We start from the raw sequence: 23,689 nt of genomic DNA, 5'->3' as shown, positions 1-23,689 counted from the left end.
ATGGACCATTTATCGACATGTTTGGGTGAGAAGAAAAAGAAAAATGACAAGGAGCAAAACATATGGAACGAAACATACGGAACAAACACGAAAAAGAAAAGAGAATATTAAATATCAAGTTCGACTAACATAATTATGGTCTCCGGTGCTATTTGAGAACACTGGACAAAATTGAGAGCCAACTGGGCGAGTTATGCAAATTAACCCGATTTTTTTACTACCATCCTTTGCCGATGAGCCACAACCAATCAAGCGAGACACCAATAAACAAACCTAAGAAAACAAAAATTGTAAGCAAATTTCCCAATGCATTTTTCTCAGGACCCTGCAAAACAAAATAAAATTCTACCATTTAAAATCTGTTCAATAATGTTTAGGAACATATGATATTGTAATACAATAATGATCATCATAATCATTACTTAGAAGAAAAATATATTACAGTAATTTTTTATTCTAAAAACAAAACAGTTATATAGCAGTCAAATAATAATGTTACGAAAATAACGACTAGGATAACAAATCAATGTAAATCAGAAATAACGTTAACAATGAGAGGCAGATAAAAGAAGGGTACGGCAAGTCGTTCTTTAAGCAACGAAAAACGGTTAAAGTAAACAAAGAGTAAGAAAAAAGAAGGTAAAAATGACAAACCTTGTAACCTTGGGGAGCTGTTGTAAAGACACAAACAGTGAGATACCCATTAGTAAAACCCAAAATGGAAGTCAACATTATTGTCCAGCCTTGACCTCCATATTTGACAGTGAAATAAAAAGCAGGAACCAGTAAGAAACGAGATATAGTAGCCACCATCAATCCCTTTCTAGACTCTAACTTTAACCTTTTTATGATTGGAACATATCTAGCAATCAGTTCAGACACATTATAAGTTGCAACCAAAATAAGTGAGTACCTGCAAAATACACATCCCACAAAATCATTATCCCACATTGCTTGTATTTGATATTAAAAAAATTGTTTCCAATTGCAGTGGATTGCTGGATCTCTATATAGTATCTTAGAGATGGGCTAGGTGTGTTGGTTTTAGTGTGTGGAAACTCATTCATGCTCCTTCTCTGTGAGGGTATGGGAAGCTCCCTTAGCCGAGTCTAACGAGAAAGATCAACTGCAGGGGCGGATTTAGAGGGCTACCATATATGTCATGGACAACTCTGAAATCCAAAAACAAACTTGGTTCAGTGGTAACGGTGTCGAAATTATGCAACAGGTCCTGGTTTCGGAACCCATCTGCTACACTTAAAGTCACTTTTTCCTCTTCTATTTTTTTCTCTCTATTTTTTCCCCCAAAACCCTACTTATCCCCAAACCCCAAAACCCTACGTATTCTCTATATTTCTTTCTAAAACAAATTAAACCCTCTATTGTTTCTCCCTCTCCAAAATCTCATCTCCATCTCCCTCTTCAAAATTGTCTCTCCTTCTCCAAAATCTCATCTCCATCTGACCATTTCCCTCTCCAAATTGCCACAAGTAATAATATTTTTAATTTTCTCCAACAATTAAACTCGATCTCCAAAATAGGAATAATTGTTTTGATAGTTGTTTGAATTAGAATTCTCCAATTCGAATTTAGAGTTGAATAATTAAATAGTTGAGAATAGGAATTGAATAATTCGAATTTAGAATTGAATAATTCAATAATTCAGGTTCTTATATTGTTTGTTTGTCATAGATTTTGTAATGAAAGAGTTGGGTGATCGATTTACACTGCAAAATGTTGAGTTGTTGAATTGTGTGGCATGTTCGAATCCTTGTTCTTCATTTCAAGATTTTGACCTTAATTCACTTTTGGGGTTGACAAGATTCTACCCAAATGACTTTAAGGATGTTAGTGATAAGGAGTTATCTAGCCAACTTGAGACTTACACTGAGTGTGTCAAGACGGACGATAATTTTTCGAACTTGAAAGGTATTTTAGATCTATGTAGGACTCTCGTTCGTACAAAAAACCACAAGACATTTGGATTGGTGTACACTCTTTTGAAGCTAGCTTTGTCATTACCGACAGCTACCGCGAGTCTTGAACGAGTATTTTCTGTTATGAGATATGTGAAGAATGAGTTGAGAAATCGAATGTCTTACCCATGACTTAATGATTGTTTAGTGACATTTGTGGAGAAAGATGTGATTGCTACAATCGACGATCAAGATATTATCAAGCGCTTTTGAGTAAAAGGAGAATGAATTTACGCTTGGACTAGAAAGATATTTTTATTTTGAGTTGTAATTAAAACATTAGAATATTTGATTATGTAATACTCAAATATTTTTATTTGTTTTTCGTTCTATAATATTTTCGGCATACCTTGGGTTTTTATCCTGGATCCGCCCCTGATCAACTGTGTTAATATTTTTTAATTTAAGGAAAAGATGAAAAAAAAATAGAAAAATGGAAAATATAGTTGGAAGAATTAGATGAATTTAGAACAACAAATTAGTGCGAGGACCAAGTTGGAAGATAATAAATAACTCTAACGGTTAAGTATGAGGTCTCTCGGAAGAGGGACCAAACTTGAATTGTGTAAAAAATAAGGGCCAAACAAAAAGCTGCTCATAATGAGGATAGACATAAATTAACCTTCTTTAAGGGGAAAAAAATGCATCTGTAGATATCAAAAAGAGGTAATTAGAAATTAAAAGAAAAATGAAACTCACCAAGATCCCAAGTTGTGTTTCCCAGTATCTTCAGATAAAAACCCAGGAAAAATCGATAATGTTAAATCATATATTAGAAAAGAAATAATCGCGTAGTCAAAATTTTGAACTAGCAATTGCTTGTTACTCAGTCGCTCCATTTTTACATAGTCTTTTCCGTTATCTTTATCATTATCATCACCCTGTTAAAATTATCAAAAACTATTGATTTTAGATTTAAAATGTTTCAAAATTGTTTAAATCAATAAGTTGTTTTTCTAATAAGCTAAATGAAAAATACTTTTGTGGTTGGTTGTAATTCAATTCCACCAGCAACTAAATCGGCTTCAACTGTTTTAGATCCTTCTGAAGCTGCTTTTGAACGATAATACTTCACAATTGGTAGTTTAGGGAAGACGAAAGCGTAAAGCAAACCACACATTAGCTCAAAAAGTGTTGATATAAACAGGAACATTACTGCATCGACCTCATATAAACGTATTAATGATCATACAAAATTTTACGTATTTTTTTTTAGGGAATTTGGCCAAAACTCCCTAAAAAATTTGAGTTTTGGTTAAAAAGGATTTATCAACTTTTTATAGGCTTCAGCTCCCTATGGCATTTTTGTAAATAATCTAATATAGGGAAAAGACGAAACTGACCTTATTGCAAACCAGATTGCAAACCAGTTTGCAAACGAGAGTGCAAACCAGTTTGCAAACTAGATTGCAAACCAGTTTGCAAGACAAATCAAACTGCAAAGTAGTGCAAACTAGTTTGCAAAGCTCTGCAAACCAGATTGCAAAGTATGTGCAAAGTCATTGCAATGCAAACCAGATTGCAAAGCAATGCAAACAGGATTGCAAAGCTCTGCAAACCAATTTGCAAAGCTCTGTAAACCAGATTGCAAAGCATTGCAAACCAGTTTGCAAAGCTCTATAAACCAGATTGCAAATCAGTGCAAACTAGTTTGCAAAGCTTCGGAAGCTAAGATTCTAAGGGCAATTTCGGCATTAGAAATGGGAGTGCTTTTAGAATTGTCCTTCAAGCCTATTTCCAAACTATATATGGGGCCTAAAAGAACAAAAAGATAACTTGTCTTTTTGACAAAAAAAAACATGAAATTGGGCCTCCCGCCCAATTTCCTTTTTTTTTTAAAGTAAACCGAAGGAATAGATTACGTACAAGCCCCTATACGAAGACCATTCTTGGAATTTTCAAAGGCTGCTTTGGTAATAAACCTCAAGGAAGACGTTATAGCTCCTGATGCAGACATGCCGGCTAAGAAAGACTGCACACAAGTAATTCAAAAGATGACTATTTTTTACTTCAAAATTGATGATATAAATAATGCAAAGATCAATAGATTTCAAAATTTTGAAACAAAAGAAATACTTGGAGAAATTCAGGGCACATTAAGGAGAGATCCCCGATAATTCCACCCTCGACCATCCCTTCTGCGAATCCAAAAATAGCAACACTACCACAAACACCAAGGTATGCGAAAATTCCTCCTTTCCCCGATGTAGCTAAATCCAACTACCATTATAATGTATATCGAATTAGATCAAGAAATTCAATAAGATACAAATTTGATTAGCTAGCGCATAAACCAAAATAGGGTTAAGGAATAGTTAACTTACTATAGGGAGAGTGATTGAACTAATAAAGAAAAGGATATAACCGATGATATTTCGTTTTCTTGTATTGATAGTTGCTTCCTTGTATGTTAGAAATGTTGATGTTGCAAGTGCTATTGGAATATAAATAATAGTCACTACCCTTGTTGGGTGGTAATTCTGCACCCAAAAGAAAAATAATAACCATTATCGTAATTTGATTATCACTTTAAGTAATTATGTTGTAGTTTTAAAATGGGATGATGGGATCCTACTTGACTATTTGGAAGATTTCTTGAAGTTTTATGGGATGGGGTTTTGGACAGTCTCTAGTGATATTTCTCGTAGTGCTTATTAGTCCTAGACTCGTGATTTCTATCCTACCCGCTTCTTAAATATTAGAGATTTACGTATTTTGGTTAATGGGATCGGGATATGATAGAGAAATGTTTAAATTTAAGAAGGAAATTGAATACTTACCGGGAACAAGGTTAAGTAGTAATCTTGTGCAGTGACTATACTATTCCATGGGAAAAGGCTTCCATTTCCTAGAATCCAGCATACTAGCACTGCCATTCTCTTTCCCTAGTAATGGTATCATTAAACAATGAAACATTAATTGAAATTGAATCAGATATTTATTTTTTGTCATGTGAGTAAATCGTTTTTTTCCCCTTGAATATCAACTAAAGACATGAAAATACTAAGTTTAGAGAAAAGATAACTCTATTCCCTCGGAAAAACTAATACATTCCCTAACCACATTGTACATACCCGAGTTTCGCCTGAAATGTTTGCTCCATTTTCATCGAGAGTTTTCATGTCTTCTCATTAACTTCTTATGTACCAAGTTCTTTTGGTCAATGCAGAACGAAGGAAAATAAAGAAAAACAAAGGATGATAACTTTTTCTTGAAAATCACAAATGCAGAACGAAGGAAAACCAGATCTCTGTTAGATTACGAATTTCTGAAGCTATAAGATGAAGTATTTTTCATGAGCAAGTCAAGGAAAGTCTTGTTTTAGATAATTAAACAATTGATTTGAATAACCTAGTCTAAATATACATGAACAACATGTCAAGTGGATTTTCAACAAAAAATACATGTGAAGTGGATAATGAACATTAATATGCAGGACTATAAAGATCGTGCGGGCATCGTTTAAAATCATGAAACCATATATACTTACAAGATAGGAAAATCTTAAAAACATTATTAATTTATCTTCTTAATAGTTGTCCATGTTTAGTCAAATTATGAAATTAGTATTTAGTTGTGATACATGTGAAGAAATATTTTAGTAGAACATGTATTGAGCATCCCTTCAACAAAAAAAAAATGTATTGAGCACCTAATTGTAGAAAAAATTAAGTGGAGAAAACAATTTTTATTTTTTTCTATTGAAGTGGGTTGGAACATATTTTACAGTTGAGAAAATAACAGTAATCAATTTTTTTTTCTTTTTATTACTCAAATATTATGGAAATTGATTCCACCTTTCATGAATATTTACAAAGAAAGCAGGATAATGAAACTATTAATCGGATAAATCATAATGTTATATTTTTATTTTGGACGTGTTCATCGTTTTCTTATCATTGCATCAACGAAAGAAATTTAGCGCTTTATGTTGATTTTGGAAAGTGAAGAAATTTTTTAGTATCCTTATCACTTTCCTAAAATAAATACACATTGTTCTTGGAACAGTAAGATTCAAATCCTATACTTTCTAATATAAAAAAAAATATATTACGATTCAACTATAGTGAGGTTCTTTGTCTAACAAATCGATCGATAAAAACAAGTGACTTTAATAGAATTAACTGCATACCAAGCTACCAATTTATAGACAAAAAAAGTAATTTTACCTAGAATTAAATTCCAGAAAAAGAAAAAAAATAGGTTGGAAAACTTTACTTCGATAATTATAAGACTATTATGTTGTGACATGTTAAAAACGGTCTGCTCGAGTAGTCCCTGATTACCATCCTTTACCAATGAGCCATAACCAATCAAGCATGACACCGATGAATAAACCTAAGAAAACAAAATTTGTAAGTAAATTTCCCAATGCATTTTTCTCAGGGCCCTGCAAAACAAATAAAAAATTCCTCAGTGATAAAACCCACTGGTAAACGGAGTGTAAGAAAAAAAAAATGTAAAAATGACAAACCTTGTAACCTTTGGGAGCGATTGTGAAGACACAAACAGTGAGATAGCCATTAGTAAGACCCAAAATGGAAGTCAACATTATCATCCAACCTTGACCTCCATATTTGACAGTGAAATAAAAAGCAGGAACCAGTAAGAAACGAGATATTGTAGCCACCATCAATCCCTTTCTAGACCCTAATTTTAACCTTTTTATGAGTGGAACATATCTCCCAATCAGCTCTGCTACATTGTGAGTTGCAATCAAAACAAGTGGGTACCTGCGATATGAAATCATCTTAGTCGATATTATCCCACGTCGTCTGAACATTGTACTTTTGTATCATAAGTTTGAGAGCGGAAAAGTGGACAAAAACTCGTATTTTGCAAAATATGGAGGCCAATATGCAAACTCGTCATAAATAAGGGGCTAGACGGAAATGCGCCTTTTCTATTTTGCATTTGAGAAAGAGGATGAAGTACTCACCATGAACCCAAGCTATGTTTCCCTGTGTCTTCAGATAAAAATCCAGGAAAAATCGACAATGTCAATGCATGTAATAGAAACAAAATAATTGCGTAATCAAAATTCTGAACTAGTAACTGCTTGTTGCTCAGTCGCTCCATTTTTGAAGTATCTTCGTCATCACCATTAGCCTGTACAAAATATCAAAATGTATGAGCTAATCTAGTTAGATTTCAAATCTAAACTTTTCTTGATTTGAGTATATTAATAAATAAATAAATATTAAGAAGTTATACGTTATTGATTGGTTGTAATTCAACTCCACCAGCAACTAAATCGGCTTCAACTGTTTTAGATCCTTCTGAAGCTGCTTTTGAACGATAATACTTCACAATTGGTAATTTCGGGAAGACGAAAGCGTAAAGTAGACCACACATTAGCTCAAATAGTGTTGATATTGAGAGGAACATTACTGCAATATCAAGGTCATACACACACATTCATTTATCATAGAAAACTTTAGGAATTTACATTATATTCGACTTCCTTTGGTTAGGGTAAGTAGTATTAGCATAATCTCGTATTGCGGTAGTGTAGTGTTGAGAATGTTCATAGACAAATTCTTCGGTTATGAAGGATGGCTAGGCCCAGTGGGATATAATATAAAGATTAGACGAGCGATCGAAGTCCATTGCTAAATGAGAAGGTGATCATCAAGTCATAAATAGTATTGGGCCTATAGGTGTGCCAGTATAGGTTAGAAGCATGAATGAATTGCTCCGCCTTCGATTCTAGTAGGATTTTATTTGTGACAACACTAAAGAAATGGGTCACTTACTAGCTCCCATGCGAAGACCGTTCTTGGAATTCTCAAACGCCGCTTTAGTAATAAACCTCAAAGAAGAGGTTATAGCTCCCGATGCAGTCATACCAGCTAAGAAAGACTGCACATGCATTTAACTTCAACACAATGTTGTAATGTATCAATAAATTTCAAGTTTTCTTTCTAATTGAAACAAAAGAAGTACTTGGATAAACTCCGGGGACATTAGTGAGAGATCGCCAATCATTCCACCCTCAACAAGCCCTTCTGCGAGTCCGAAAATAACAACACTACCACAAACACCAAGGTAGGTCCAAATCCCTCCTCTCCCCAACGTAGCTAAATCCAACTACCGTTACGAACATTATAACAATCAAATTAAATAATTGAAGTAACAGAATAAAATACAAACTTGATTGTCATACACCAGAATAGGGTTAAGATATAGATAACTTACTATAGGGAGAGTGATTGAACTAATAAAGAAAAGGATATAACCAATGATATTTCTTTTTCTTGTATTGATAGTTGCTTCCTTGTATGTTAGAAATGTTGATGTTCCAAGTGCTATTGGAATATAAAGCATTGTTATTACCCTTGCTGGGTGGTACTTCTGCACCCGAAAGAAAAAGGAAAACCGTTATTTTGGATTTGTGTGATGGTTTTCGACCATTACTAGTGCTTTCCTTTTTGCTCGTAGTGTTTGTCATCCGTACGACCAGTTCTGGGCCAAGGCGAGCAAAGTCTCACTCTTTTAAAGTTTTAAGGAACCACATTTTCATTAACCTAGGCCACCCTATTTAGGGAACCACATTTTCATTTGTAAGCATCCATATGGGTAGCACCTATAAGAGAGAAGTGAACTAACCTAGGCCTCACAAACCTTACTATATGCAAATCCATGTATTAAAAATCGATACATTTTCTATACAAAAGAAATTTGGCCGAGGAAGTTTTTTCGCAAATTGTATCATAGTAAAAACAAATATAGGGCCTCGCAAAAGTTAGGACCAGCCCTAGTCATCCATCTTAAATTACAATCAGAATGCAATAAAGAAACGTTTGAATTGAGGAAAAATACGTACCGGAAACAAGATTAAGTAGTAATCTTGTACAGTGACTACACTATTCCATGGAAAAAGACTTCCATTTCCCAGAATCCAACATACTACTACTGCCATTCTCTTTCCCTGGTACACATATCATTAGAAAAATATAGTCATGGTTCCAATCTAATTCATATCAATCTAGCTAATTTAAATCTTATTAAATCCGCAACGAAATTTAATTTCAGGCTTTCAGCTGAGTTAATAATTTAGGCTTAAAATAAGTCAAAACAAAAGTAATATAAACAAAATGAACCGAATAAACTAAAGAATAAATTTCGTAATACTTTTCCTTTTACCCTAAAATACCATGTAAATATTCTAACTTTTTTTTGTTGAAAGAAAGAGTACAAAATTATTCCCGAATGACTAGTACATACCCGAGGTTCCACTGAAGTGTTGGCTGCATTTTCGTTAAGAGTTCTCATGTCTTCTCCTGAGTACTAATTTCTTCTCAATCTTAAAAAGAAGATTCGTTCGAAATCAAAAGAATCAACATATATATTTCAGAAGAAAAAGATATAGCCAAGGAGAAATCATAAATGCAAAATGAAGGAGAACCTGATTTCTGTTAGAAAATGAATCGATCGAACTTGAATGAGAAAATAGTATTTTAATTTCTTGAACTAGTCAATGGCATGTCTTCTTGTAGATAAATTAACAATTGACTTGAACAATGGAGTACTAATATACATGAATTGCACATAAGATTGTGAATAGTTATTCTTTAGGCCTAATAAGGTCATGCAATCAATGTTTTTAATATCATGGATCTTTTAAAATCTTAAAGATTCATGGTCTTAAATATTATACTTTATATTAAATAATAGTTGTCCACATTTAGATAGATGAATATATTTAAACATATACTATATTAGATTACCATATGTTTGTGATGACTCATTGGTGATACATTTTTGAAATTATATAGTGGAACGTGCATCGGGTCAACATGGTCTAGAACAATTTCAAACGTTCTGCGAGAGAGACGAAGGTTGATGCCTTTATAAGGAATTAGAAAGTCAATTTAGATAACAGCAGCCTGGGTGGTAGGTTCACACAATCCTATGACACATATTGGGCTATTTCTCTTTTCGCTAAACATGTAGGGATTCAATTTGAAAGTCATAGAGCAATAAATTTGTGTTTTATCTGCAAATTAAGAAAGCGAAGAAAACATAGATATAAATATATTTCCTGTTTTTGCTTACCATTCGGGCATGAGTGACAACCATGATAGAACACCAGAAACAAAACCAATTATTGAAACAAATGACTTATTTACAAAATTCTCACAATCATTCCAAATAAACTGGTTTCAGTTCATGTATTTGTATTACAGAAATTAAGTGGAGTTTTCGTGCGTATAAATGGAGAAACCTACTATCATAAATTGTGAACTAATTGAAGTATTAAGAAGGGGGATTCAAGCTCAAGCTCACCACCCTTTGCCAATAAGCCACATCCAATCAAGCGTCACACCGGCACAAATCCCTCCTAAGAGACACAATGCTAGCAAATTCCCCAACGCATTTTGCTCTGGCCCCTGCAAGAACAAGAAAACATATCCTTATAGTCGTATATCTGAAATCCCATCTTCAAACAAGATTTTGAATATCAAATTTAGGGGTGCGGCTAACCAATGTTTCGATCTGACTCATATGTAATTGGACTGCTCAATCTGACTCATACGAGAATACAACAGTAACTTTAAGTGAACCAGATAGATACATATCTCTCAGTTCCGACTTAAAATAAGTCGGACTTTTTATACGAGTCATATACGAAGAGTCAGAAATGATGAAAAACAACCTATTAATCCGGGCGCAAAGTTAGATTTCATTTGAAGATGAAAACATAAACAAACACTCCCACATTAACAGAACAAACAAAGTAGATAGTATGACAAACCTTGTAACCTTCGGGTGCAGCCGTTACAACACAAACGGTTAGATATCCGTTAGTTAATCCCAAAAAAGATGTCAAGAAGATCATCCAGCCTTGATCTCCATACTTAGCCGTAAAATAGAAAGCTGGAACTAGTAGAAATCTTGAAAGAACTGAAATCATGAGATCCTTTCTTGATTTCAGCGTCAAGCATTCAATGAGAGGAATGTATCTCCCAATGAGATCCAAGATATTATACATTGCTATCAAAACGAGCACATACCTAGCAATCCCACATTCCCACCAAAAGAATTTTAAATTATAAATGATTAGACAAACAACAAGTGTTATCGAAACGAGAATGAATGTAATTACAGGAATATCAAGTTTAACAAGAATTATACAACTCATTCAACATTGAATTCATGTGTATATATATATATATATATATATATATATATATATATATAGTCATGTTATGACTCAAGTGCTCACATGATTGTAAGATTTTCTCCATTAAGATCTTTAAAGGTAATACATACGTTGAAGTGTTTATGGCAGTTTAGGAAAAGAAAATAAAAATGATAGAGCCTTGTTGGGGTCCCTCCTTATATAAAAAGGATTCCTAGTTAGAATAGGATTTCCCGTATTCCTTATTTAGGAAGAAATAGAAGTTTCTATTTCTAGCCTAAAAAGAATCCTATTTCTAGTAGACTACCTCCTTATTTATCATTATAAATAGGGAATGAAAGAGAAGAATTGGTTAATCCTCTGTTAGTTTAAGGAAGAATTGTTATCCACGAGTGTTTCCACACATCTTGAACAATTGGTAAACCCTCTATTAGTTTAGGGAAGAATTGTTATTCAAGAGTGTTTCCACACATCTTGAACAATTGGTAAACCCTCTATTACTTTAGGGAAGAATTGTTATCCAAGAGTGTTTCCACACATCTTGAACAATTGGTTTATCCACCATAGGTTTGGTGAAGAATTGTGTAACTCATTATTTTAATCATAGTGGAAGAAGAATGGTCATGTACCATCTGAATGCAACCTCCAATGCTAAAGGAATAAAGTTTAAAAAGGATGGGTGAACACTTCCTCTTGTTTGATGGAGAGTGCTTAGCGTAGGATCTTAATGCCATACCAAAGAGTTCGAAACTTTGGTGTCTAAAAATGAGACCACTTACCATTCATATACGATATTTTGAAGATTGTAAAATCCGTTATATGTGAGACTTTCAAGTAAGAAATAAGATTACATTCATTGTAAACTTCAGTGAGAAATACATCTATTTTAGTATTACACAGAGATTTACATTAGTCAAACATAAAACAAAGATCAAGTAGGAAGCTACAATAGCAACCATACCCAAATTGCAAAATGATACCTACCAAAATCCTTTGCTCTTCGGAAATTGTACTTACAACTCATGGTGGATATCAAGATATACTAGATCATTTGCCAAAGACCCAAGATAGAGAAAATGATGAATTTTTCCCCAATTACATTAGAAGTCCGAAATCAAAGTGGATCCATAAGTTTGAAAGGAGCAGCTCAAAGGAAATTCAAGGTTAAGAAAACACGAATATCTACAAAAAGGTTCCAAATTTTATCTATTGAACGGCATTAACAGACGAATAACACATAGAGCATGAAAACCTCGTGTGTTCGGGATAGGTTTGCATGGCATAACTTGAGAAATCTGCTCGTCAATGTTACCATGAGAGATCGTTGAAACAGGATCCGCATTCATCTTTTTCTTCTTCTTCCACTTCATCTATCCAACCGAAACCAAAGAAGAAAAGAAAACAAAAATATCAAACCTTATACTTAGATTTCTTCGTCCTCCTCGTCTCTTTTCCAAAGCGGAGGAGAGCTAGCCACCGAAGAATGGTGGTGGTGTAACCAAAAGAGGAGAACCCTTTCCTTATTCGATCGCATTTATTTAGGAAAAAATAAATTATCGTGAAGATGATTTATGTAAACTACAAATAAAAAGTAATCATATAAACTTAAATAAAATTTACTTGAAATCGACATTCCTTGAGTCCACCTAAAAAAAATACAAAATCAAACAAATCAATCAGGAAGCATATAAACTTAAATAAAGCTACCTTGAAATTGGGATTCTTTGAATGGGCCTAGAATAGACTTCAAATTGACTGGAGAAGGAAGCATAAATTGACTGAAGACGAAAAATGAGAGATTTTACAGAGGTTTACTAATTACTATTATCTTGTAACTAATCATTTCTCATTCATGATTGGAGAAACGGAATGGGTCGGAGAAGGAAAGTTCTTTAAACCTCCTACGGAATAATTTTTAATCGATGGATTGGAGAAACGGAAAGAGTCGAAGAAGGAAAGTTCTTCTTTAAACTCCAACGAATAATTTGTTATTGATGCAGGGAAGAGCTAGTAGCGCTCATGTGTTGTAGGGCACCAATTCCCGATTTAAAGCAACATACAACAATTGGTGTTTTGGGCCCAATAGCATGGCTTTAGAGTTCCCATAGGCTATAACGCATCTTAGTTTAAAGGAGACATTAAAGAGTGATGCTAAATTGAAAGTGACATACATGTTTTGCATTAATCCAAACAATCCAATGGTTGATATGAGTGTTGATATGAGTGTTGATCTGGGACGGGCGGTTGGATTTATCTCCAATATTTGTCCCAGTCAGCCCTTTTCGTATAGATTACTCATAAACACTTATAAAGTATATGCAATTTACTTAAATAAGACATAGTATGACAAAAAGTATGTATGATTTATGCTAAAGGATATAAACTTAATGTAAACAATTTGTCATTTACTAACCTTTCTTTTGTTGTTCTTCATCAATATGATGATCCTCCACCTTATCATCTTCATCACCATCAGCCTTCTCATCAGGCTCATTCTCTCTCTCCCCACCATTATCCTCTTCTTCATTTTTATTTCCATCATCTCCACCATCTCCCTCCTGATCTTCCTCATTGATTACTTTTTCAGTTCTATCCTCCAAATTTAGTTGTTTCCTTAGATCTAGAACTTCCTTTCTCAAACTTTCAATTTCACTGTCTTTTTTCTTGAATTCTTCTCTCTGACTATTCACTTCTCTAGTCAGAGATTCTATAATCTCCATATTATTCAACTGTTCATCAAAATGTAATTCCAATATTATCTTTTCCGTAAACTTCAACAGTTCAACATTTCTTTCTCTTCTTCACTTACATCTTCCACAACATTCTCACTAACCTGCATCCCATTATTGTATCAATCGCACTAATTGAACACAACTAAGTGTCACAGTATCAGTACTTTACATAAAGTACACATCATTTACAATAAATGATATATACTTATTCAATATTAAATATAACAAATATATAAAGTACATTCATGTACATCAAATGTTTCAACATTTATACCTGATCAGGTTCCAATCCAGCTATATTTTTCTCCATCACATGACTAAACTCATCCACCGACCACCTCAAGAACCTTGGGTATCTAGTTGCATTCAGAGGATTCTTATGGTACAGATTTGTGTGCATGCACGCCGAAAACTAAAAAAATAAAAATTTGTAAATAACTCATAATTTATTGGAAATAACATGTATTTTCTAAATCAAAGTTGAGTTTGGGTTGTAACTCACTGGCAACGGTAACAACCATCCAAATGCTTTGGTTGGGTCTTCTGAATGCTTGTCGATCGTGTTCATCATATATGAGTGTATGACTCTTGGCCATGACACCCGGTTGATAGCCCTCCTCGATTGGATGTTCTGATATATGCTTGGCAATATAGTAAAACCCGTCAAAGTTGCAAACAAGAAGCTTGCCGATAACAACATGATTAGAAGACCAACAAATTCAAAAGCCTCATATTCGACACCCTCCATTGACATTCCCAACAACAGAGATACATCTTCGCCTTTGAAGTAATGACTACCCCATATTCAATCTAGTTCAATATGTAGAGTGATCTAGTAATACAAGGTAGCATTGCTTGCTATTTTATTTTTCAAAATGGAATTAAACAAGGACGGACATTCCCGACTTTCATTGAATAAATGTACTATAGATACAAAGATCTCTAATGGGTTATTCACTTATTCATCACTCAATTCTTTTTTGTTAATGAGTGAGGACTAATTAAGAAGAAAGAAAAATGGGTTTGAATTGGGTTTTTGTTACAATTTACATGCTCTTGAGTGTAGCATCATTAACCAATGCTGGAATCACTAGCCATTACGCTAGAAAGCTTTCGTCCATACCTGATATGCCCCTCGATGCTGATGTCTTCGACGTGTCCCCCTGGCTATAATGCCCCACAACAAGTTCCTTCTTCGTCTTAATGCAAATTTAGAGTAGAGATATAATATGTTTACTTGACAATCTTATGGATATCTTCGACCAATTTTTCACTTAATGGATGTATATGGGAGTATCCCAATTAGTTATGGTTTCAGTTATATTCTTATCTAACTTGTGATTATGAATCAATGAACTTACATTACCGAGTAGGTAATCGAGTTCGTGATTTCCAGCAGTCCAGATCCATGGCTGATACGCGACATTTTTCTCAACCAATCGTGCCCAAGGATCCCATCTGTTATTGTCATGGTTTTTATAGTGATCTGCATAAGATAGGTCACCTACATACAACACTGCCTGGCCTTTGATGTTGGAATTATAATGCTCTAATGTCTGATTTGAGTCATAAGTCTGTCCCAAAATCCCCTGCAATATTATTCATAAAATTCCTAGTTTATCCATTATCAGATATCAAACTTTATCATATTGATCTGGTTCTTGTTGTTCTGATTGAATCTGATTCGTCTAAGCCTGACTTGTCTAAATCTGAAACTTTAAATAAATTGGGCTGGAGACCCAATTTTTTGTTTTTTTTTTTGTCAAAAAGACAAGTTATCTTTTTTTCCTTCTAGGCACCATGAAAAGTTTGGAAATAGGCTTGAAGGACAATTCTAAAAATCCCTTAATTTTGTATACCTGAATTGACCTTTGTATAAAGGAAAATTTTAGAAACACCCTCAGATTTTCCAAAAACCCTCACATTTTATATAATCTTACTTCTTAGTTACTTATTTTGTTAGGGTTTGATTTTGCGAAGCTTTGCAAACTAGTTTGCAAACTGATTTGCAAACTGGTTTGCACTACTTTGCAAATTGGTTTGCAATCTGGTTTGCCTTGCAGAGCTTTGCAAACTGATTTGCAAACTAATTTGCAAACTGGTTTGCAATCTGGTTTGCCTTGCAAAGCTTTGCAAACTGATTTGCAAACTGGTTTGCCTTGCAAACTAGTTTGCAATAAGGTCAGTTTTGTCTTTTCCCTATATTAGATAATTTACAAAAATGCCACAGGGAGCTGAAGTCCATAAAAAATTGTCCAATCCTTTTTAACCAAAGGCCAAAGTTTTTAGGGAGTTTTGGCCAAATTTCCTGAATTAAGAATGAATATGGAATCGAAAATAATTACTTGTTCGGGTGCATTAAATCCTTGAGGAGGAGAAAGAACACTTAATGGAATATCGGTCGAGGACGTGATCGATCGTATATAAGAACTAGTTAGACCTCCATTAGAGAAGTGAGAAATACTTAATATCAAGATTGAAACAATTAGTAAACTCACGTAATGAGAAGCCATTATTTTTGTTTTTGGATTTGTTTGGTTTTAGTTAATTTGAACTTCTGTATTAAGGGGTATTTATTAGTTCTGTTTAATTTGAAACACAAAGCAACTAGAATATTCCGTCCTATTTTCTATCCTTCAAAGTTCAACCCTCCTCATCTCACAATTTGTAGTTTTAATTCGGATATTGGGGTTTTCTAGACCTAAAATATCTCGATTGGGGCAATTACAAATGATGGATATGTTTAAGTGTCTATGGCAGTTGTGGCTAATAAAAGCATAACTATAAAATTGTTTATATAGACGGCCCACTCACTCTATTAATACTTGCATATTACTATAATAAAAACATTCGAAATCAATGGAGTATACCAATGAGTAGGAAAGGGCACCTGAATGACATGATTTCAGTCTAGTGACCAGACACAAGACTTCAGTCTAGTGACCAGACACACATAGTATATATACCAAGGAGTAGAAATGGGCACCTGAGCTGAATGACATGAACCTTCTCTCTTTCTTTTCTAGTACGGTATTCAACAGAGTATATACTAATAAAGAAGTCCAACTCCACATCAACCCATTAAACAGCTGAAATACTATTCCAGATACTATCCATAGTTGTGAAAATGAGTAGGACAATGTCAACAGTAATATTCAAACTCAAAAGCAATCCTTTCAACAAAAAAAAAAAAAAAAAACTCAAAAGCAATCAAATTCAATACTATTCTAGATACTATCTATTAGTAGTTACCAACTTACCCGAATGTAATTCAAACTTACGGATTAAGCAAAGCAAACAAATTCAACATAGAAATTCAATACTATTCCAGATACTATCTATTAGTTTCCCAAGAAGCCGAATGTAATTCAATCTCTCAAGTTCTGTTCACAAGAAACTTCCGCAGCTCTCAGTGTATCTGCTGGGTTATGTACCTCATCCTTGATTGAACAATGCTCAGATGGAAGGTCAGATCAGCACCGCTGCTGTAGACACGCTGAGCATCCCTTTCCTCCTCTGTCTTTGGTACACGGGCAACAGCTATTTTGAGGTTCCTCACAGCATCACGATGCACACGCAGCTTCTCCTTCCTAGCCCGGCCTGTCAAGTCTCTTGCTTCGACTTCATAAACCCACTTCTGAAACAAGTGAATAAATAAAAAAACTTAGACGAGGGTTAAGATTGTATATATATAATACAATTAAAACACAGTGATGTCTTAGGAAATAAAGTACCACCTGCTCTGCAAGCTTGTCGTAAACGAAAATGTCCAAGTTCTTGGTGATACCATCGTAGAGCTCTTGTAAGCTCTGCAGTGTCTCTACTCTCCATCTAGCCCCAGCTCATCCCGACAACCATTGGTTTGTAGTCACTGAGATGCATGCCTGCATCTCAGTAACTACAAACCAATGGTTGTCGGCATCACGGTGCAGCAGTTATTTTGAAGTTCCTCACAGCATCACGGTGCAGACGCAACTTCTCCCTCCTAGCCCGGCCTGTCAAGTCTCTTGCTTCGACAACCCACTTCTGAAACAAGTGAATAAATAAAAAAAACTTAGACGAGGGTTAAGACTGTATATATATAATACAATTAAAACACAGTGATGTCTTAGGAAATAAAGTACCACCTGCTCTGCAAGCTTGTCGTAAACGAGAATGTCCAAGTTCTTGGTGATACCATCATAGAGCTTAAGCTCTGCAGTGTCTCCACTCCCAATCTGGCCCGTATTTGGCCCCAGCTCATCCCGACAACCATCAGTTTGTAGTTACTGAGATGCATGGCTGAAATACAAATGTATTTAAGCACAATATGTTTAAGATATTATTAGATAAGAACTAAGAATCTTCCCAACCGAATCCCTGTACCAGTGTTCGAACTACCCCAAGTCAAACTTCATTAAGGTGATTAGCATCTGAAATGAGCTTTATAGGTTGATTGATGTTGTTTACAGCCAAAATTATAATAATCTGAGAAGTAAAAATCTAATTTAGCGGTAAGGGTGACATACTATCCTAAAACAAATAAATTCAAAATAAAAACCCTATTGATAAAAAAGAAAAACTGAACTATTCCCCATTTCAATACTTCATTGAGATGGTCAACGAAGTGAATATCTAATTTAGGGCTAAAATGAAATCATTCACAAAATCAATTACAAAATCAAAACGAAAAAGTTGTGACACATAGGAGATATAAACACATCATGTCATAATTGATTCAACATTGAAGTGATTGATGAGGGGATTAATGAGGCGTTAACCTTCCAAAAATTGAAAATGGAAAAGGGAGAGTTCAGAATTTGGGGGGAGTGGGAGCAAATATAACGGTGTCTGAAAGACAATGCAACTCTCATTAGAGATGCATAAGATAATGGGTGAGAAAAAAGAAAACCATAGAAGTTACTTAGGGATCAATGATCAGATTTAATGGAGGGTATATAAGATAAGTATCATTACCTTCTGTTTTGTGATAGACTTAGAGCTCTCTCCGCAGCCTCCGAACACCTTCAAATGACATACCAACCTTGAGCACCACAGTATCTAGATTACACAACAACATAACGAAACCAAGTTTTCAGTTTTCTTGAACCTGATATTGATAATGATTATATTTATATCTACTTTTGAAGTACAAACTATATCTCACCAAATGAATGATAAAGCGACTACAGATTTTATTCTAATCTTGGAGGACTAATCCAAACTACGTGACCGACTCCAATGATTTAATTTATGAAGAAAAAGTGATCCTTATAACCTTAGCCTGGATTTGCTTTAGAACCTGTTGAGGTACCAACCTCGTCAACAAAGTCCATAATTTTGCCTGATTTGTGATAAAGAACGAAAAATTCAGGAGAAAAGAAGTATATTCAAACAATACAAACTTAAGATGTTTTATATAAACCCAAACAAAGGTATAAAATTGTAAGATCTAGGATGTAGACTCCAAATGCTCTACAAAGTAGGACGCCCTATATAACATCACAAATAGGTTTGAAAGGTTGCAACACTCATAAGGCATCTCATATAAGAATTTGATAATTTGTTACATAGGAAATACCAATCATTTCAAAGAATGAGAAAATATTGTTTTCTTTCGCATGTTTTCTTATTCATTTTCAATCTTCAACGACAAAAGTATATGTGGTTTATTTTTTGAACATAGGTGAGTTCTTTTCAATTTGACATGAGTTCAAAAGCTTTCTAAATCTCGATCAGATGTAGTTCTTAACTTCTCAACTATAACCGAAAAAAGAGGATAATGGTATGAGTTTTAGTTAGGCATTTTATCAAACACTTAGTGTGTGCCAAATGTCTGAGTATTACCAATAGTAAGCAGCCAAACCAGTTTGACCAATTCCTTCTGTGACCTCTTCATGTTGTAATCAAACTATTAGAAAATCAAGATAATTCTAACCGGTAGTGTGTCTAATTCATAATGAACTTAACAACAGAAATCGAATGGTAAAATTTTTCATCTAAAGAAGCTAATCCTGGAGCTCTGAGAAGAATAAGATTACCTTACCAAACACTCACATGTGGAAAAGTAGAAAGAGGTAAAACCAGATTAAGCCCAACAATTTCCGTAGCAAACTACTACCAAGTTATATATTCATGAATCGGGATAAATTGCTCATAAACTTACAGATAACACAAGAGCCATGTGTTGAGAACTATCAATATAGGCAACTACACCAGCCAATGCCTTCAAGCTCGTCTGCCGAACAAACACAAACGTGAAAATTAATGATATAAAAAATATGATTATATTACATAAGTTGCTGCACTGTCACGGTTACAGTAACATATAAAGTTGAAAGCGTACAAGAAGCATTGCTACATCGTCAGCAGAGAGGCGGTCATTACGGCCAATAACCATTATCAGCTGTTCATAACTTTCTGTATCACCCTAAATCACAGAATTCACAAAGATTTTAGTCTATCTAAAATGTAGTGCAAATAGAAAACCATAAGGTTAAATTTATTAACAACCATTACAAAATTTGATTCAAACATGAAATTCACTCTCTTTGCCAGAGAAGATTGAAGATTGAAAAGGAGAAAATCAAACATTCATCTTTACAACTCTGTCTTTGCCCGCCCCAAATGGAGCAGTATTGGTTCTTATTACACTTAAATTTCATACCTGGGGTACCTTATCTAGCCGAACAGAATCATAAAGTTATCTAACATCTATTGACTACTCTAATATGAACATGATCCTTACCTCATAAACAGCTCTTAGGGCATCACGAATGTAAGATACCAATTCAGAATCACTCAGATCAACCTCATACATTTCAATATTATCATTCATATCGTTTGCTAGTTCCATTCCCATACTGGTTCAAACTTTTAGTAAATCCACTGCACAATAACAAAGAAGAAATTCAAGGTTTTCATTTCAAAAAGTACGTAACTGAAAGAATGCAAGATGAAGGCTTGAAGGATACATTGGTTAGGATCAGATGGAATAAGCCTCATTTCAGTAATCCTGGATAAGTCGAGTGTCTCATTAATTTCTGAGACCGAATCTTCGTCGACTTCTTTAACTTCTGCAGTCTCAATCTACCAACAAAAGAAAAGTTAACAAAAGTAAGAACAGTCCATTCCGAAGCTGAGATAAATCAAATTTTTATTCATCAAACATGACAAAGATTAAAAACCAAGGAAGATAATTAATTAAATCAGTTCGATGATTAAACAAAGACAAAGTCCACTACTTAGACGATAAACCACATCAAGGTATGCTTAGAAATCTGAATTGAAGGTGAAAAAAATAAGGATGCATGGTGAAATATATAGTACCTGTAGGATTGCAGCCTCATCCCTTCTTTAATTGAAGACTACATACGCTGGGTGGGATTAAAGACTTCAGTATGAAGTTCAAATCCTCTTGGTTTCATTCACAAAAAACCTATAAGCCAGAAAGAACATTTAAAAGTCCAGTGCTTTAAAGATAAATCACATATCAAAATAACTGTTTGATAACCCAATAGAAATAGAATAAAGATCTGACTAATAGATCATTCACATAGAGAACCTTAAGCCAAAGCTTCACCTAACAAAAAACCAAATAAAATTAAAATTAAAAACTGTAAAGATCTGATTAAAAACAGAACAGCATCACAAACATAAAGGATAGAACACAAAAACATCTGAAAGTCTGGTGCTTTAAGATCTGATTAGAAGCAGAAGACCATAAACATAGAAGATATAACATTATACATCTCAAAGACTGGTGATTTGAGATCTGATTTGAAGTAGAACACCATAAAGGATCTAACACAAAAACATATGATGGTAAAGACGGTGTATTTAAAAGATAAACAAAGTTGAGAGCTTTTCCAAACAAAAACAAAAAAAAACTGTTTATGATTAGAAGTAGAACATCATACACATAAAGGATCTAACACAGAAATAGTCAAATGGTGTTTTAAGATAACAAAACATCATAAACACACAGGATCTACCCAAATACATATGAAAGCCAGGGGCTTTAAGATCTAATTAGAAATATAACATCACAAACCTAAAGAATCTAACACAAAAACACCTTATAAATCTGATTAGGAAAAGAGAACTAACGTTAGATACAAACCGAACAGGGGAAAAAAAAGATCTTTTTTTTTTGGTTTTTGAGAAAGAAAAGACTGGAATTTTAGAGCTTTAACAACCAAAAAAAACATAATAAACCAAGTATGGTATGAAAGTTCCTACCTTTCCATGATTTAAAAGAGACACAGATGAATATCTCTCCTTTAAGTTCTCTTCATTCTCATATTCTTATTTCTCTAATCGAAGATTGGAGAACAAAATGAAGCAAAAGTGAACGGAGACGTTTCAGAACCAGAGAGAGCGTGATGTCGCCGTTCAGAGGAAAAAAAAAAAAAAAGAGAGACAGAGAGAAAGAGAGAGATGAATGAAGGAAGGAGAATTGTTCAACAACAAAAAAGAAAACGAAACAGTGTTTTTTTTTTTCTCTCTCCTCGCCGTTATCAGAGAGCGTACACTTTTAATTAGGCCTTACCCTATAGTAGTATGAAGACGTCTTATCAGCTCGGCCCATTAAATTTTAACGGCCCAATGACTTTATAGCTTCTCTTCTCTGCCGGCGGCCCCTATTGGATACGACCACGTTTTAAAACTTCATTCCCTCGCCCCAACCTCTATGGGATGTTGTTAAGACGTCTTATCAGCTCGGCCCATTATATTTTAACGGACCAATGTCTTTACCGGCGGCCCCTATTGGCCGACCTTACAGGACCACGTGTTAAGACTCCATTCCCTCGCCCCAACCAAATCTGAGAGGCGGTAAATTAAAGGGACAATTCCATTTTTACCCCCCCCCCACACCTTTTAAAGTTGTTTTGGAATTCGTTTTTTTTATGAGAGGTCTTGGAACTTCTTGCCGAGCGAAATAGTTATAAGTTTGATGTCTTTAATAAATTCACGTTTTTTTTTTCTAGCGAAATAGAAACTGATGAAGAGAAATCATTCTGCTTTGCCTTTCAAAGCAAGCAGAATCTGTTGTAATCGTTTTATCAAAATAAAAATCTGCTCTTTAAAAAATAAAATTCTGTCATTTAAAACCTGTTCAATGATGTTTAACAAGATATGATATTATATTACAATAATGGCCATCATAATCTTTACTTAGAAGAAAAATCTATTACAGTGATCTTTTTATTTTAAAAGATAAAACAGCTGTATAGCAGTCGAATAATAATGTTACTAAAATAACGACCAAGATAACAACAAGATATGGTACGTATACAAAATCAATGTAAAACGGAAATAACATTAACAATGAGAGGCGGATAAAAGAAGGGCATGGCAAGCCGTTCTTTAAGTAACGAAAAACGGTCAGAGTTAACGAAGTGTAAGAAAAAAGAAGGTAAAAATAACAAGCCTTGTAACCTTGGGGAGTTGTTGAGCATTTGTGTTTGATTTGAAGTCGTTCGACTCAAGCCCAAGCCATTTTCAGTTCATGAAATTGGTCGGATTCCCTTGATTTTAAAGAGGCGTGAACACCTTTTCTTCTTCTTTGGTTATCTATCACCCAAATACTAAAATTACAAATCATATTTTTCTCTACGTCCGATGTTCTGTTCAATAAATTTACGTACGAAGTTGAGGTAATCTTTGAAGTCTTTCTTTCACTGAACTTCTCAGTAGACGGCTCCGACTCGGATTAGCCTAGTGGTTTTTATTTGGTTGTGTGGTTGTAATCAGTTGATGATTCTTCAGGTAGCTCAAAGAGGACTTTCTTAAATGATTTTTATTCAGATTTTTGTTTGAAATAAGTTTCTCTTTTTTCTTTTTTGGTTTGAGAA

General features: G+C 34.2%; 4 protein-coding genes across 8 annotated transcripts in view; all 4 read right to left on the bottom strand.

Moving 5' to 3' along the window:
• Positions 1-79: 79 nt before the first annotated feature.
• Positions 80-4,855, bottom strand: LOC147533472 (equilibrative nucleotide transporter 3-like). The gene is made up of 8 exons (XM_086646392.1): positions 4,757-4,855; positions 4,301-4,456; positions 4,053-4,196; positions 3,843-3,948; positions 2,956-3,131; positions 2,676-2,857; positions 655-913; positions 80-325 (listed from the first exon to the last, which is right to left on the bottom strand). The coding sequence occupies exons 1-8, from the start codon at positions 4,850-4,852 to the stop codon at positions 218-220; spliced, it is 1,227 nt and encodes a 408-aa protein (XP_086502518.1). The 5' UTR covers positions 4,853-4,855; the 3' UTR covers positions 80-217.
• Positions 4,856-5,992: 1,137 nt separating this feature from the next.
• Positions 5,993-10,363, bottom strand: LOC147533471 (equilibrative nucleotide transporter 3-like). The gene is made up of 10 exons (XM_086646385.1): positions 10,266-10,363; positions 9,204-9,282; positions 8,803-8,907; positions 8,175-8,330; positions 7,923-8,066; positions 7,733-7,838; positions 7,191-7,366; positions 6,916-7,085; positions 6,451-6,709; positions 5,993-6,366 (listed from the first exon to the last, which is right to left on the bottom strand). The coding sequence occupies exons 2-10, from the start codon at positions 9,249-9,251 to the stop codon at positions 6,259-6,261; spliced, it is 1,272 nt and encodes a 423-aa protein (XP_086502511.1). The 5' UTR covers positions 9,252-9,282; positions 10,266-10,363; the 3' UTR covers positions 5,993-6,258.
• The window catches only part of LOC147533467 (equilibrative nucleotide transporter 3-like), a 34,015-nt gene continuing 20,388 nt past the window's right edge, over positions 10,063-23,689 (bottom strand). Inside the window, exons 9-10 of the mRNA XM_086646378.1 lie at positions 10,735-10,993; positions 10,063-10,369 (exon numbers count right to left, since the gene is read on the bottom strand). Coding sequence (XP_086502504.1) covers positions 10,262-10,369; positions 10,735-10,993 — 367 coding nt within the window. The 3' untranslated portion in view covers positions 10,063-10,261. The remainder of the gene's footprint in view (positions 10,370-10,734; positions 10,994-23,689) is intronic.
• LOC147533470 (uncharacterized) lies at positions 16,935-22,385 on the bottom strand. Of its 5 annotated transcripts, XM_086646388.1 has the most exons (11): positions 22,074-22,364; positions 21,162-21,270; positions 20,807-20,921; positions 20,581-20,720; positions 20,179-20,262; positions 19,999-20,070; positions 19,111-19,176; positions 18,810-18,893; positions 17,981-18,134; positions 17,591-17,879; positions 16,935-17,490 (listed from the first exon to the last, which is right to left on the bottom strand). In XM_086646388.1, exons 4-9 carry the CDS (start codon positions 20,692-20,694, stop codon positions 18,108-18,110), a joined length of 447 nt encoding a protein of 148 aa, XP_086502514.1. In that variant the 5' UTR covers positions 20,695-20,720; positions 20,807-20,921; positions 21,162-21,270; positions 22,074-22,364; the 3' UTR covers positions 16,935-17,490; positions 17,591-17,879; positions 17,981-18,107. The 5 variants fall into 5 exon arrangements, with proteins under 5 accessions (XP_086502514.1, XP_086502513.1, XP_086502515.1 ...); XM_086646387.1 differs by lacking the exon at positions 21,162-21,270 and having other exon boundaries at positions 22,074-22,385; XM_086646389.1 differs by lacking the exons at positions 17,591-17,879; positions 21,162-21,270 and having other exon boundaries at positions 22,074-22,385.

Source organism: Eschscholzia californica, unplaced genomic scaffold (assembly GCF_041429995.1).
Source record: "Eschscholzia californica isolate CP2 unplaced genomic scaffold, dmEscCali1.0.p SCAF_6, whole genome shotgun sequence".
Lineage (NCBI taxonomy): Eukaryota > Viridiplantae > Streptophyta > Magnoliopsida > Ranunculales > Papaveraceae > Eschscholzia > Eschscholzia californica.
This window is presented reverse-complemented; position numbering and strand designations above follow the sequence as displayed.